The sequence below is a fragment of the Bidens hawaiensis genome, unplaced genomic scaffold (genome assembly GCF_021521415.1).
Source record: "Bidens hawaiensis isolate Kalapana, Puna unplaced genomic scaffold, B.hawaiensis_p1.1 tig00000780_1, whole genome shotgun sequence".
In the NCBI taxonomy this organism is placed as follows: domain Eukaryota; kingdom Viridiplantae; phylum Streptophyta; class Magnoliopsida; order Asterales; family Asteraceae; genus Bidens; species Bidens hawaiensis.
This window is the reverse complement of record NW_027491045.1, coordinates 595,950-611,765: the sequence shown is the minus strand read 5'-3', so window position 1 is coordinate 611,765 and position 15,816 is coordinate 595,950. Positions and strand designations below refer to the sequence as shown.

The following is a 15,816-nucleotide window of genomic DNA, read 5'->3' as shown; positions in this document are numbered from 1 at the left end:
TATTATTACCAAACAAAACAATAATACATCTCATCATGTCATAAATATTTATTATTGCCTTTAGCTAACTGTGTCTAAATATTTGAGGATTTAGGTTTTAAACCTGACCCTGGTGGGTTTTTCTTTATGATATGAGTCAGACTTTGAGCGTCAAGAGAATTATGGATATAACCCGTCTTAAAAAGACTCATTTGGATATTATTTAAGGGTGATTTTAAATAATGTTAAAAAAAACTAATGGTATATAAAGGTTAAAAGGTCCTTTTACTTTTTTACTTCAACTTGGTGCATTAATGATGTTCTATATTATTTTCACTTTAATAAAAGACACAAAAGGTACTCCTTAATTTGATATTTTCAATGGAGGATACGTTGAGAATTTAAAAGTGTATATTTATTCAAAACTTTATTGAAAAGTGAACATAACTTGGAATTTATAGATATGCATTTATAAGTTTATTTTGTAAAATAATAATGATTTTATATATACCTATAGAAATAGGAACATCCAAAGTTCATAAAAAAGAAAACAAAGTTAAAGGAGTCCACATCGTGTCCGTAAGCTCATTTGTCCTTATGGATTTTGGCTAGTTCTTTAGGCACGAACGGACCCACACAAAGGGTAGTGGTTTCTAGTTCAGCACAATTTGATGTATATGTACGGATAATGTATTGTTAGTCTTGTCATAGTAAGAGTCTGTCAGATTACTAGACTTTGATATGAGTATAAATGTTAGAACATATTAAAAGTAAAGATACGAGCATATATTTGTTTTACAACGAAGGATATGATTAAACATATAGTAAAATCAATTCAAAATGGTGTACTCTCGTCACACTCTAAACATTTAACAGTAGACAACATTTAGAAACATCCGCGTATATTTTTATTTGAGAAGATTTCCAAAATAGTCATGTTTGAAAAAAAGTTACTAAATAGTAAAACAGTTTTTACTTCTAAAAGATAATCATATTCAAAAACAGCAAATTTCATCCTGACCCATCAATAAGTTCAACAAACTATTCCTTTTAAGCCGTAATAGTATAACTTACAAAAACCAACGTGGAACAAACCATCGTCCTAAAATTGGTGATCCGGTACTCACATAACGTACGTGCTGGCAATCTGACACCCACATAACCTAAGTGCCCTTGCTCCGACACACATAGAGTCTAAGCGGCAACAATTCGGCACCCACATATCCTAATCATGAAAAAGCTAAAGCCTTTTAAACATATTGTAAAAAAAGTGGATTATGGGAATTTTCCTTTCCTGTTTTAGTCCAAACCAATCTGTGACAACTCCCATGTGGCTATGCCACAAACCAAAAACCTATTACTTGGGTTTCAGGACAAGAAATCCATCGAACTCGTGCCGCACGTCCCGCGGACACGAATGCAACTCCGAAAACCCGAGCCTGCGTATCATAATGATTATTATTATTATTTCAGTTCTGCACTAATTATAATACAAGTTTTCCAACACTTTATGTTACATTTATTGTCTAAGAAATAAAAACCAATAAACCACAATAAGACCACTAGTTGTAGGGCAGTAGATGAGGGCGACAAAATGATGTGGTTAAGGCTCAGGCGGTAAATGGGTATATGGCATTTTGTTAACAGACGATAAAAAGAAACAAGATGTGTTAGTTAAAACCTCACAGAGTCTGTATGACAATGACGTGACAATTTAACTTACATTTAAAACTTCACTGCAATAAATAGAGTCGTGCAATCAGCTCGAACCCATACCCGACTCGCATAAAGACGATAGAAATATCTACCGAATAAAGAAGGTACCAGAATCGTACATAAATGCAAAGATAAGCCCCTCTTTAATCAATCAATTTACAATTAACAATTAGCACACAATTTCCTCGTAACCTTCTCTTACCGATCTCCAATTGTCCACCACCACCACCGGAGGAGAATATTCCGATTGACGGAATCAATCTCCGGCCGCAACACATGGTGAACGACAACGAACAACCGCTTCTGGCCGCCGCCGCCGTCAATGCGCCGTCATCATCTTCGGCTGATAATAATAATAATAATATGTCGAGTACGAGCGTGTATGATGACGATAATGATGACGAAGGTGACGTTTGCCGGATCTGCCGGAATCCAGGTGATGAGGATAATCCGTTACGGTATCCGTGTGCTTGTAGCGGTAGTATTAAGTTTGTTCACCAGGATTGTCTTCTTCAGTGGCTTAATCACAGCAACGCCAGAAACTGTGAGGTACTACTGCTTTATTATTATTATTATTATTATTATTATTATTATTATTATTATTATTATTATTATTATTATTATTATTCTCTATTAGGTTTATATTAGGTTTTTGATGAATTGGTTAGCTTTGATATGTAATTGATAGTTTATAGGTCTAATTGTGGATTGTGATAGGAAAACCTCTTATAAGTTATAACTATATATGATTAATTGATATAGATCTTCTGATTATTGAGAGGCCATTTTTTAGGGCTACATTGTGTTTTGATTCAATTAGGCTCGGCTCATTTTGACTTATGAGAGCTCAAGCTCGGCCGTTTTGAGCTCATTTTGTCTGCGAGGTTGTTTATTATTATTATTATTTTTATTAGGTTCATATTAGGTTTTTGTTTAATTGGTTATAATTGATGTGCGATTGATAATTCCTAATTAGATAGTTTATAGGTCTAGTTGTGGATTATGATATGATCAGGAAACCTTCTGCTAACTATTGCATAGCTTTATGATTAACTTATTACTGATATAGATCTCCTGATTAGTGAGAGGTTATTGTTTAGGGCTTCATTGTGTTTTGATTCAGTTAGGGGTGTAAACGAAGCTGAGCACGAGCTCGGTTCATTTTGACTTACGAGAGCTCAAGCTTGGCTCGTTTTTTTATCTTTCCATAAAGCTATATATTAATTGTTTTTTTATATGTTGTTGGTTATTTTTATATATTTTGAGAAAAACCTTAAACATGAGCTCGATTCGAGTTCGTGTAGTACCCTAAAGGAGCTTACGCTCAGCTGTGAAGTGTGAAACTAATACATAGAAGTTCAAAAGAGGTGAAACTTAAAAATACACAAGGCTTGTTAAGGCTCGATAACTAAACAAGTTTTATTTGAGGCTCGAGCTTGGGTTCAATAACTAAACAAACTTTATTTGAGAATCGGGCTTGACTCTGCTTGAAAAGGCTTGAGCTCAGGCTTGATAACTAAACAAGCTTTATTTGAGGCTCAAGCTCGGGTTCTACAGCTACACAAACTTTATTTGAGGCTCGGGCTTGGCTCGTTTTGAGCTTTTTATTGACCCGATCTCGAGTGGCTCAGCTTGTTTGCAACCCCAGATTCAATTATTAGAATTGCCATATGAATAAAGTTTTAGTTTAGCAAATGGGAGTATTCTTGGATAACTTGAATAACTGAAATACATGATTTGCAGGTTTGCAAGCATCCATTTTCATTTTCTCCTGTGTATGCGGAAAACGCTCCTGCAAAGCTTCCATTTCAGGAGTTTGTAGTCGGGATATCATTGAAAGCTTATCACGTGTTGCAATTTATTCTTCGCCTCACTTTTGTACTTTCAGTTTGGCTTGTAATCATACCATTTATTACTTTCTGGATATGGCGGTTATCATTTATCAGGAGTTTTAGTGAAGCTCATAAACTGTTTCTGAGCCCCATCACCTCTACACTTATTCTAACCGACTGTCTTCACGGGTTCTTACTATCTGCAAGCATTGTGTTCATATTTCTTGGAGCTACTTCATTGAGGGACTATTTACATCATTTAAGAGAAGTTGAGGGGGCGGAAGGTGATAGAAATGGTGCTCGTGTTGCCAGAAGACCAGCGAACAGAAATGGTGGTGAGAATGGTGGGAATATTATTAGAAGAAACGCAGAAGATGTTGCAGCCAGGTTGGAGATGCAAGCAGCTCGTCTTGAAGCTCATGTTGAACAGATATTTGATGGGTTGGATGGTGGTGATGGTGCAGAGGATGTCCCGTTTGATGAGCTTGTTGGCATGCAGGGCCCGCTTTTCCATTTGGTGGAAAATGCGGTTACTGTGAGTACCACTGAACCCTTTATTTCAGGGGTGTGCATGGGTGGGTTTTGGGCTCAAGCTAAGGAAAATCGAAAAATTGGTTTTTGGATTTTGAATACTATTCGGTTTCGGTCTTTTCGGATTTCACAATGGGTTTGGTTTGGGTTTCAGTTTTCTTGGTTTTACCATTTGGGCTTGAAAGCTTTTAGCCAAAAAAAAGGGCCCAAAATAATGAGTTTGGGCATACATCTTGTTAAGGATTTCACAATGGGTTTGGTTTGGGTTTCAGTTTTTTTTGGTTCTACCATTTCGCCTTGAAAGCTTTTAGTCATTTGGTTTTTTTGGTTTTACCATTTGTAATGAGTTTTTTGGGGTTCAGTTTGTCAATTAAATGTTAATGATTACCAATTTGGGCCAAAAAATTTTAATCGGTTCGGGTGTGCGTGTTTGGTATCGGTTCGGTTTTTCGGTTATTGGTTACAAAACCAAAATCCAACCAAAAAATCGTTTTTTAAAAAACATATATTAAATTCGTTGTTTTTTTATTTAGGTTCGTTTTGGCTAGGTTACGTTGGCTATTTCGGTTGCAGCTCGGTTATTTTAATTTCGTGCACACCTCTATTATACTTCATGCAATGTAGGTTCATGTGTGTGTTTCCTTTTCTAATTATTATACTTTTTTCCATCCCGCAGGTTCTTGCTAGCAACATGATATTTATTGGCGTTATTATACTCGTACCATTTCACCTTGGACGGTTTATACTCCATCATTTATCATGGCTGTTATCTTCAACAACAAACCCTATGTTATCAACTATGGTACCACTTACAGAGCACGCGCTTTCTCTAGCCAATATCACACTGAAAAACACGTTGACTGCTGTTGCAAATCTGACATCTGAACACAACCCAGATAACTCTATGGTTGACCATGCTTCAGAAGCTTTAAAACCGAACGTTACCGAACTTATTGAGTCATCTAACAATATTATTGAATCTACCATTGGTGCATCATGGGTGTCGGATACTACAACTCTTGCTGTTGGCTACATGCTCATCTTTTTGGTTGTGATTTTCTACTTTGGAACCATTACAGTTATTAGGTACACGAAAGGAGAGCCGATTTTGGGACGGTTTTATGGCATTGCTTCAATTGCTGAAACGATTCCGTCTCTTTTTAAGCAGTTTGTGACAGCTATGAAACATTTAGTGACAATGATTAAAGTTGCGTTTCTTTTGGTCGTTGAATTAGGGGTCTTTCCTCTTATGTGTGGATGGTGGCTTGATATTTGTACTATAAGGATGTTTGGGAAGTCGATTGGTCAAAGGGTTGACTTTTTTTCGGTGTCTCCGTTGGCGAGCTCGTTGATCCATTGGGCTATTGGGATTGTTTACATGTTGCAAATATCCATATTTGTCAGCCTTCTTAGAGGGGTATGTATATGCATATGTTAAGTCTTTCGTTTTACTAGAGGGGGCAAAATGAGTGGGTGAGAATGGATAGTGGTTCGGGTCAAACCATTTTATCCATCTCTTTTTAGTTCTTTAATGTATTTATGATGATTAAGAAGCTATATCATTAACACGCTAATACGCATTCTTATAGAGCAAGTTATTTGGGCTCAGACCGAACCAAAATCTGATAATTCAGTTTTTCAGTTTTTGGAAACCGTTTGGTTTCGGTTTTCTCAGTTTCGGTTCGGTTTTTGTTTTTTTAAATTGCGATTCCGGTCTAACATTTTTGGCCGAAAATTTTATTAGCCCAAAATAATGAATTTGGGCTAAATCTTGTTACATGTTAAGCAAATAATAGTTAATTGATTATTATACATTTGGGCTAATTTATGTGTGTGACGCTATTTATTAAATTTTTTTAAGTTACTTAAACTTCAAAATAAAAACTAAAAATCTATAAATTCTGTTTGGTTTTGTTTTTGCCAGTTTTAATTGAGTACAAAACCGAAACCGAATCGATAGTTCGAATATTACGAGAATATAAAACCAAGCCGTCTGTTTTTATATGGGTTTGGTTTTTTATATAGGTTGGGTTGAAATTGATACCTTTACGTTTTGAATTTTTGATATTCTAATTACCATGCTGCTTAATTCATGAATTACTTTTCATCTTGCAGGTTTTGCGTAAGGGTGTTTTATACTTCTTGCGGGACCCAGCGGATCCTAACTACAATCCTTTTCGGGATCTAATCGATGACCCTGTGCACAAACACGCCCGTAGGGTTCTGCTGTCAGTTGCTGTGTACGGGAGCTTAATAGTAATGCTTGTATTTCTGCCTGTTAAGCTTGCTATGCGAATCGCCCCATCCATTTTCCCTATTGATATCTCGTAAGATTCTTTTTTAAAACTTATTATTTTTACGTTTTCACTTTTTGATGATTCTTTTGCTTATGGATTCATGATTTGGTATATTGCAGATTATCTGACCCGTTTACAGAGATCCCCGCCAACATGCTTCTGTTTCAAATATGCATCCCGTTTGCTATCGAGCACTTTAAATTGCGGGCCACAATCAAGTCACTGTTGTATTGCTGGTTTGTTGCAGTTGGTTGGGCGCTTGGTTTAACTGATTTCTTGTTGCCCCGGCCTGAGGATGCTGTTGAACAAGAAAACGGAAACCGGGATTTGGTGAGGCAGGATCGGCTACATGCTGTACTAGGGGAGCAAGATGGATTTGTGGGTCCCGAAGATATTAATGCAGAAGCTGATGGTGATGAACAATCTGATTCCGAGTAAGACTTGTGATAAAATTTTATTTAAACTAATTATCTTTTATGGTACAAGGCTTGATGCAAAACTACTATCGAGCCGGGGGTCTCACCGGAAGCAGCCTCTCTATCCCTATGGGGTAGAGGTAAGGCTGTCTACATCTTACCCCCCTCAGACCCTACCATAGCTTTGCTATTGGCAGGATATACTGAGTACGATGATGATCTTTTATGGTACATGTTATAGTATATTTATATTATTTTAGGAGGTATGGATTTGTGTTTTGCATTGTTTTGCTTCCGTTGGCGGCTTGGATAACACTTCTCGTTATAAACTCTGCGTTAATTGTGGGGCCTGTCTCGCTTGGAAGGGCGTTGTTTAACGCAACCCCATTTCACCCAATCACACATGGCATGAAAAACAATGGTAAGAAGTTTTATTATTCTTATGTTTGCTTTTTTGAAACTTGTTTTCATGAATGTTGAAACTTGAAACTTATTCTTATGTTGTTTGTTTAACTATAACCAAACAAATGATCGAACACAAACCATTAAAGTAGCAAAGTTTTCTTGTCCGTGTTCATTTGTTAAGAAAATGTAGACGTTCGTGTTCGTGATGTCTGTTTGTTAATAGTATAAACGAACAGTTCACGAACATAATTGAACAGGCTGAACGGTTAACTGAACGTTCGGTCTATTTACTGGCCTAGTCGGGCTGTGTAACATATCAAAACAAGCTCAGGTCAAATTGGTAATTTGACAGTAAACACATCTTATCTAAATTTTATTATTTTTTTACAGATCTATATGCCTTCATTATTGGAAGTTATATCATCTCAACTTTGCTGGCTGGTGTTAGATATTCCATTGACCAAATCAAAACCGAGCGAGCAACGGTTCTATTTGGCCAAATTTGGAAATGGTGTTCGATTATTGTGAAGAGTTCTTTATTATTGTCAATATGGGTAAGATATCATGTCTCATTGCTTGTTTTTTAAAATATACACACATACACACACACTAGAGGGTGCCCACGGATGTGGTGGGGAACACAGACACGAGAAATCAAGTAACATGTTAATGTTTTTTTGAATAAAAAAATAACTATAGCAATACCTTACTTAAGTTAAAGAGAATAAAATGCTTGGTTTTTTAGGTGTAACTCTTTTTATAAAAGATTATTCACATATAAAAAAGTTATGGCCGTTTAAAATCCGTCAGAGGAAGTTGGTTTAAAAGTAAACAACATGTTTTAAAGGCTGTACCATATGTTTTAAAAGTTGTAATTACTTATATCTAAAGATTATGTAAAATTACATTTTTATTCTCTTGATATGCATTCTAATACAGTATATATATATATATAATTTGTTCCCTCTTTCATTGCTTCATTTAAAGTCGTGTTTTGTGTGCAGATTTTCGCAATCCCACTGTTGATCGGACTACTGTTTGAACATTTAGTAATTGTACCAATGCGGGTCCCGGTGGATGAAAGCCCGGTATTTCTCTTGTATCAGGATTGGGCTTTTGGGCTTATTTTCCTCAAGCTTTGGACTCAACTGGTAATGCTGGAGCAGATGACGCCTCTCGTGGACGATAGTTGGCGATTGAAGTTTGAGAGAGTGAGAAACGATGGGTTCTCGAGGCTGCAAGGGTTTTGGGTGCTAAAAGAGATTATTGTTCCTATTGGCATGAAGCTGCTAACGGCTCTATGCTTCCCGTACGTGTTAGCCAGAGGGGTATTTCCGGCATTTGGGTACCCGTTAATAGTTAACTCGGCTGTTTACAGGTTCGCATGGGTCGGGTGTCTCAGTTTTAGCATGGCTTGGTTTTGTGGAAAGAGGTGTTATGTGTGGTTCAACGAGCTTCACAACTCGATAAGAGACGACCGGTATTTGATTGGCAGAAGGCTTCATAACTTTGGGGATAACAATAATAATAACAATAATAATACTGATGAGTAGTATGGTGATTCTTAAATGTGTAAATATTATGTGTAGTGTTGGATAGCAGGCGGTTAAAACGGTATTACAATTGAAACTTATAGTTCATCTAAAAGTTCGTGTAAACGTGACTGTGAAATGATCCTGGAACTATGAAAAATGTTTGGTTGGTTAATGATATCCTTTGGTTGTTGTTGTAACACTTTGATCAGGAAGTTTATCGGGTCTAGGTTTATAGATTGATTCAGTAATCGAAAGTCCCTCCAACTTAAAACAGGTTTTGTGAATTTACCAAATGTGAAATGTCAGTTTGTTTATGGTGGGGATGGAAACCTCGTAACCAAAAGCGGCCAATGATTTTCGGTTTTCAGAAAATTTAAATTACATTGTCGATTTTGGTTTGACTCGGTTAATTCAGTTAAAGGTTGTTAATTCCGTTTTAAATATATATATATATGACTTCATGTTTGACATGTAATTTGGGATCCAAATTTATTACATTCAACGAGTGAGCATTTTCAACACCTGTGTATAATGAAAACCACCAAGTCAAATAAGTCGTCACTTTTCATCTTATCTCCTTAATATCACGAAGTTAACCCTTAAACTCACATGCGGCTCTTAGACACCTTTTAAGATCAGCCTTGAACAACAAAACGTAGCAATGATTCAGTGACTTGAAAAGGGAACACAAGATTGTTTAAGGGAACTTAGATAACTCAATAGTGTTTTACAAAGAGTACTTTGTATTACAACTTGAAAGATGATTTACAAATGGGCTGATTACATCTATTTATACTACTCCCCTCCTACTTCTAGGACCTTCCATTCTAGGTTCTTTCATTATTAAAATATTACAAAATGCCTAGGATATTTTACATGGAATATCTAAGATATTTACAAGGAGATTTCTAGATTCTTGTAACCAGATTTTTCCAAATCTAGGCTTATTCCATAGAAAATATTTAGATTTTCTAAGTCTTGAAGTCCTGCGATCAGAATTTAGGCGGGTCGTGACACTAAGCTCCCTTTTTTGTATTTTTATATTTATGCTACATTGTGTTGATTTCATGTTGTGAACTGATGTTTGATCACAACTCGTAAGGAATCCAATACGAAAGGAACACGTACAATATTATTTCGACTTGCAACATTCTCACAACTATGAAAAATTGTATACTTTCGTTAACTTTTAGGTCTTTTGTGGTTTGTAGAATGAGTTAAAACACATTATCAACCAAGTAGACCATGCGGATTGAGGGAACTAATGCAAACTCTTGGTTACCGTAGTCAATAGATAGTACACACACAGATTTGTATAAGAAGATGAAAGCCATGACGTATAACAATAATTCAAGTTTCTAAGGGACGGCAAACATAGTACACAACAATAATCCTGGGTTATGGCATGCATCTTTCTTTGTATGATTGTAGGTGACAAACATCTTTCTATGCATTATATTTTTAACTTCAATTTAGAACTGTTGTTTTCATCTCATTATATATATATCAAAAACCAAAATTTTATTCTTACAATTTATATTATTCATCAACTTTCACCATGATCCACATATCTGTCTTGCTTCACCATTTCAATAGCAACATACATGTTTTTAGAGTTTCAACAAATTGCAGTTTATATTATTTTCCATGTCTAACTTTAAGATTAACTATTTATGATTTTGTGCAGCGGATAGAGTTTCAACAAATTGTTAGCTTTCGTCGTCTTTAGTGTTGTAGAGTTTCAACAAATTGTTAGCTTTCGTCATCTTTAGCGTTTCAACACGAGGGAGTATACGCTTCAGCGTTGATTGTTTTCTCCCGAGTACATGCCTCCATCGCCTCCAAGATTGGTACTCCCAATGTGACTGCAAGTTCCATAGCTTCTTTCCCATCGCCCATAATTCTTTCACTGCTTTGTTTATATTTTGCGACCAGAAGCCTGGATTGCGACTTGCAAAAAAAGTAGAAAAACTATCCCTAGAATTAGGCTACGAATATGAAAAAGATGAATAATGGTGTTGCGACTGCCCAAATTCCAAATTTGTCGCCACGGAATTGGAGGTTCGATAAAGCTTTTAGCAAAACAATCCCCAGAATACCAACCATATCACCACCAAATAAACACACAAGGAAAATTATAATAATGTCAACGATCATCAAAACCAAAAGTAAAGATCTCAAAACACAAGATACCAGTCAAACAAAGTCAACCATCATAAAAACCAACCAAACAATCCAAACTAGCATAACATAAAACCATCCAAAAACTAAGCACCTTGATTAGTTAAGGTCATTCAAGGACAATGCAGCAAGTTGATCAGCAGGCTGCTGCTGCTGCTGCTGAGCAACGTTCCTCAAAACCTCCATCGCCTCTGCAACCTTCGCCTTAAGCGCTTCCGGTGACTCCAACAAGTGCAGAACCTCCGTCTGATCCATCTCCAACAGCATTCCCGTCACCTTTGCTGCTGACTCGCCTTCCAGCTGTTCCACTAACGGGTACAAATTCTCACCCAACATCTACAATATTTACACATATATAGTCAATATATCAAATATCTCGTTTTCTATATATTTAACAATATGCAAAGAGCTTTACGGTTCTTTGCTCGCTTGGAGAAGCATTTGCAAGCGCAGAAGCCAAAGCACCAATAGGAATCGGCTGCGAGATTGCAGCAGTGTCACGCATCTGCATGGGATTACCCATATCATACGGAGCAGAAACATCACGTCCAGGAGGGTAACGGTACACTCTGCCACGTGGCATCATCTATTGATTTGAAAAATTCAAGCTCGGTTAGCGTTTTGTAAAACCGTACAAACATAGCAAGTGAAGAGTACAACACTACAACATACCGGTGGCTGCATAAGAGGAACTGACTGTTGCTGGTTCTGCTGTCCGGGGCCATGTCTGCCACCTGGACGCTGTCCTTGCTGACCTGGCGGAACCATTGGCATAAAAAAGTTTGGTAATGGACCACCACCTGGCCTCATACCTGGAACAAGCTGCTGCTGGTACCCAAAACCAGGCTATACATATACAACCATAAATTTACAAATGAATAAATAATAATGTAAAAGGTTATAAAGTGATAAAACTTTGATCATGAATAGAAAGGAAGGTTACTTGAGGAGGAATGAAAGTCGGTTGAGCTTGACCATAAAACATTTGTTGACCGAGACCGGGACCACTAGGAGGGAACATTGGCATTCGAGGAGCTCCAGTAGGTGCCATTGCAAGTGGCCGAATCTGTGAAAACTGCGCCTGCATGTTTAAAATACAAATATATCAACCTTTTCTTGTATTATACGTCACTGGTGATAACATAAAAGTAGTTGTCAGTGTAGATAAGTCTGTAAACGAACCAAACATTCATTGAACAATTGTTTATTAAATAAACAAACATGATCAAAAAATTTGTTCATTTAGTTAAACAAACAAACATAAACACATGTCTCATTTGCGTTCATTTTCTTAACTAGTGAACACGAACAAGAGAACCCCGTCCACTCAGTCATTCGCGTTCAATTGTTTGTTCGATTACAGTTGAACAAACAAATACAAACACGCTCTGTTCGTGCTCGTTCAGTTTGTTTACAAGCCCACCACCAGTAAGGAAGTCCCTACTAAACAAAAAAAATTATTAACCAACCTGCAAACGAGCCTTTCTATCTTCCTTACGCTGCGCAAGTGCAACATAAAGAGGCTTTCCAGCAATCATCTTTCCATTCATCTCCATAAGCTATAAAAACCAAAACATGCCAGTCCATTTACACCAAAATAATAATCAAAATGTAACCACAGTAAACGAAACCAACGCAAAATATGTCAACTTACAGCTCTAGAAGCTTCCTCAGCAGTAGAAAATGCAACAAACCCCGATCCCTTGCTAGTCCCATTAGGATCTCGCATCACCTTGCACGAAGTTATGGTACCAAAAGGTGCAAAATACTCCCTCAGACCATCATCGGAAACCGAATCGTCTAAATTCTTAATATACAAATTTAGCCCCTGTGATTTGTCAACCGCCTCTTTCATACTCTGCTCAAACTTTTGTTTCAACTCCTGCTCTCTCTCACTCTTTTTCTGCGCTTTACCAACATACCATTCTTTATCATCAAACTTCTGACCGTTAAGCCCTTCAACCGCTCTAGCAGCATCTTCCGCATTCTCGAAATTAACAAATCCGAAACATTTCGAGTTACCTTCCGCATCCCGCATTACAACAGCACTAGTGATGGTTCCGTACTCACCGAACGCCTTGCTTAAATCCTCGTCGGTTGTTGACTCAGACAAGTTTTTAACAAAGACGTTAGTGAATCTGGTCTTGTCAACAGCCAAGTCTCGTTCTTGCTTGCGTAAGAAGGGGCCCACGTATACTTGTTTGTCGTTCAGAAGCATGCCGTTGAGCTTCTCGATTGCTTGTTGTGCAGATTCCTCACTGTCGTACTGCACGAACCCGTAGCCCTTGGATTGACCGGTAGAATCGGTAGCTATCTTGCATGAGAGAATGTTTCCGAATGTGGAGAAAGTGTCGTGTAGTGCTTTTTGGTCAATTGCTTTATCCAAATTCTACATTATTAAAAACACAAATAGATTAATTAGTAAAAAAGACATTGTATTTGCATAAAGATATTAAGATTTATCAATGTTTATTTTATACCTTGATAAAGATATTTCCAGAGCCACTTTTGCGCACACTAGGATCCCGATGAGAGTACATTATCCTGATTGCCTTTCCATTGAGAGGAGTGAAATTCAGCACCTCGATAGCCCTTGCAGCTGTTATTATTAATTATTAATTAACAAAAAAAAGGTAAGAAGCACCTCAAAATAATCAAATCACTCAATGATTATAAGTCATAACAGAATAAGTTAATAACAACCACAATTCACATAAAAGACTAACTTTTTATTTACACATCATTGTTGTAAGCAACGCTCTAAATGCAGCCAAATTACTAAAAAAAGCCTAATACTAACTTTCAAATAATTTAAACAATTTTTTCAACTATAACAAACATTTACTAATAGTAATATCAACATACATATCTATAAAAAATTACTTAGCTAACTAGATATCAACTGGTTTTTCCAACTATAAGCCCTTGTTATACTTTGCAGACAAGCATTAAAAATACTAAGAACAAGTTCGGTACGGTACCAAAAAATATACCAATACTGAAAACGAGAGAAAACATATACTAAATATGGTACCAACTTTTTCGACTCAAAAAAACCGAAAAAATACCAAAATCAAATGGTACCGATACCAAAACACAAAAATCAATTACCGATACCAATTACCGCACTCATTTCTTCGGTTCAGTAGCAAACAGGGGTCAATACCATTAAAATTACTGAAATCAAATAGTACCAATACCGAAAACATGAAAATCTACCAATCATTATTTGGTAAAAAAAATGTCTTATCCCTTATAGATGCAATGCATACTATCTTGTTTCAAACAACTTATTTGCACATTAAATCAACCAACATAAAAAAAACAACTAAAATAATAATAATAATAATAATTTGAACACAAGTAAGTAACTAAACTAACCATCTTGAGGGTTCATGTAGTTGACATAACCATAACCAAGAGACCTTCTAGTAGACAAATCTCTACAAACCCTAACCGACACCACTTGACCCAACTGGTTAAACATCTCAAACAGCTGAGCATCCGTCACGTTAAACTCCAAATCACCAACGTACAGTGACGTCGGCACAAACTGCTGGGCCCCACCACCACCAACACCACCGCCGTTAACCGCCTGAGGAGTAGCCTGAGTAACTTGCGCCGCCATCAATAATAATAAATTTTCAATATTTTTTAACTTTTTTTGGGTTTCTTAACCTCTCTCTCTTGTTTTTGATAATAAATCGAAATGGGTATTCAAAGATTTGAGTTTTTATAAAAAAGATTTGATTTTTTTGATTTGTTGATGATTTTTTTGGGTTTTTTTTGGGGGGATTTGGATAGTAGAGGAAGAGTGATGGATAGATGGATAGAGTAGTCGGAGCTCCGACTGGATCGCCGGTGGATGACGGCGGTGAAGGAGGAAAAATAAAGTGGGTGAATGAAGTGGAGATGACGGTGGTGGTGATTACTAGGGTTATTACATATGAAATGAAACTGTGTGCACGGCACGTGCACTGATGTGAGCTGTCATGTGTTGTGTACATGCTCCTATTTCTTTCTTTTTTTAATATCAAGTTATTTTTTTCAAATAACTAATTTTGTTTCCACCTATGGATGTTTTTTTTGGTTTCCTATCGAGTTGGGTTTTTCAGATTTCAAAGTTTTAAATTCGGACTTGAAATTCTACTCAAATTTTTCACGGTTTCTTTTTATTTGGGTAATTCAGGTTTATTCGGGTTGGATTAATCGGGTTTCGAGTATCCTATGAAAAAAAACTACATTGCTAAATTTAAATGTAACATATTCTTCAACCATAACAGACAAGATCGACATAATCATTTTCAGTATGTCTTGATTAGGGTGTTGTATTATAGTTGTTTTTAGTCATTAATTGAAACATTAATAAACAACTAACAATCAGTTTATAATAGGTGAAATTAGAACAATCAGTTTGGACTAAATTTTGACAACATCAGCGACTAAGACTTATCTTATGTATATGGTTTTAAAACTAAAAGTTTATTCAGGTTGACTCGAAACCTAGAATTTGAACCCAATAACCAACCCGTATTACTTCGGTTCAGGTTCAAGTTTGCCTTTTCTCGTGTTCGGGTTTCAGGTCGGGATAGTTCGGGTACGGGTTTTCTCGGGTTGAGTTTCGGATAAATGTGCATAATTCCACCTCAAGTATTAGATAAGACTATAAGATATAACTATCTGATTGTAAGGTATACAATTTTATAATTAGACTAAGCTAGTGGTTAAATTATTTATCTTTATAACTATTAGTATAATTTTTATGTAATTTTAATACTTTTTATCTATGTTTTGATATAAATTTAATCATGAATTAAGTTGCATTCGGTATATGTGTTTGCCAGTAAATTTGTTTGGGGGGGAGGAAAAAATTTCGTGTTTCATGTGACCCAGGTTCAATTTTTGCTCACATCATTTAGTTTCG

At 36.4% G+C, this 15,816-nt stretch overlaps 2 protein-coding genes across 2 annotated transcripts; one reads left to right on the top strand and one right to left on the bottom strand.

Annotated features, from left to right (window-relative positions):
• Positions 1–1,754: 1,754 nt before the first annotated feature.
• LOC143537623 (putative E3 ubiquitin ligase SUD1) lies at positions 1,755–9,015 on the top strand. Its single transcript, XM_077031354.1, has 8 exons — positions 1,755–2,244; positions 3,439–4,062; positions 4,735–5,475; positions 6,174–6,385; positions 6,475–6,789; positions 7,032–7,192; positions 7,567–7,730; positions 8,181–9,015. The coding sequence occupies exons 1-8, from the start codon at positions 1,972–1,974 to the stop codon at positions 8,727–8,729; spliced, it is 3,039 nt and encodes a 1,012-aa protein (XP_076887469.1). The 5' UTR covers positions 1,755–1,971; the 3' UTR covers positions 8,730–9,015.
• Positions 9,016–10,846: 1,831 nt separating this feature from the next.
• Positions 10,847–14,818, bottom strand: LOC143537603 (polyadenylate-binding protein 2-like). The gene is made up of 8 exons (XM_077031342.1): positions 14,274–14,818; positions 13,373–13,491; positions 12,547–13,281; positions 12,362–12,451; positions 11,836–11,973; positions 11,565–11,738; positions 11,308–11,478; positions 10,847–11,228 (listed from the first exon to the last, which is right to left on the bottom strand). Exons 1-8 carry the CDS (start codon positions 14,518–14,520, stop codon positions 10,992–10,994), a joined length of 1,911 nt encoding a protein of 636 aa, XP_076887457.1. The 5' UTR covers positions 14,521–14,818; the 3' UTR covers positions 10,847–10,991.
• Positions 14,819–15,816: the final 998 nt, after the last annotated feature.

Excerpts from the sequence above, each read along its gene's own strand:
- LOC143537623 (XM_077031354.1), top strand. The coding sequence starts at position 1,972 with ATGGTGAACGACAACGAACAACCGCTTCTGGCCGCCGCCGCCGTCAAT. Across the intron at positions 2,245-3,438 it reads GCAACGCCAGAAACTGTGAG|GTTTGCAAGCATCCATTTTC; the intron begins GTACTACTGCTT and ends CATGATTTGCAG. Across the intron at positions 6,790-7,031 it reads GATGAACAATCTGATTCCGA|GAGGTATGGATTTGTGTTTT; the intron begins GTAAGACTTGTG and ends ATATTATTTTAG.
- LOC143537603 (XM_077031342.1), bottom strand. The coding sequence starts at position 14,520 with ATGGCGGCGCAAGTTACTCAGGCTACTCCTCAGGCGGTTAACGGCGGT. Across the intron at positions 11,739-11,835 it reads CGACTTTCATTCCTCCTCAA|CCTGGTTTTGGGTACCAGCA; the intron begins GTAACCTTCCTT and ends GTATATGTATAG. Across the intron at positions 11,479-11,564 it reads TTCCTCTTATGCAGCCACCG|ATGATGCCACGTGGCAGAGT; the intron begins GTATGTTGTAGT and ends TCAAATCAATAG.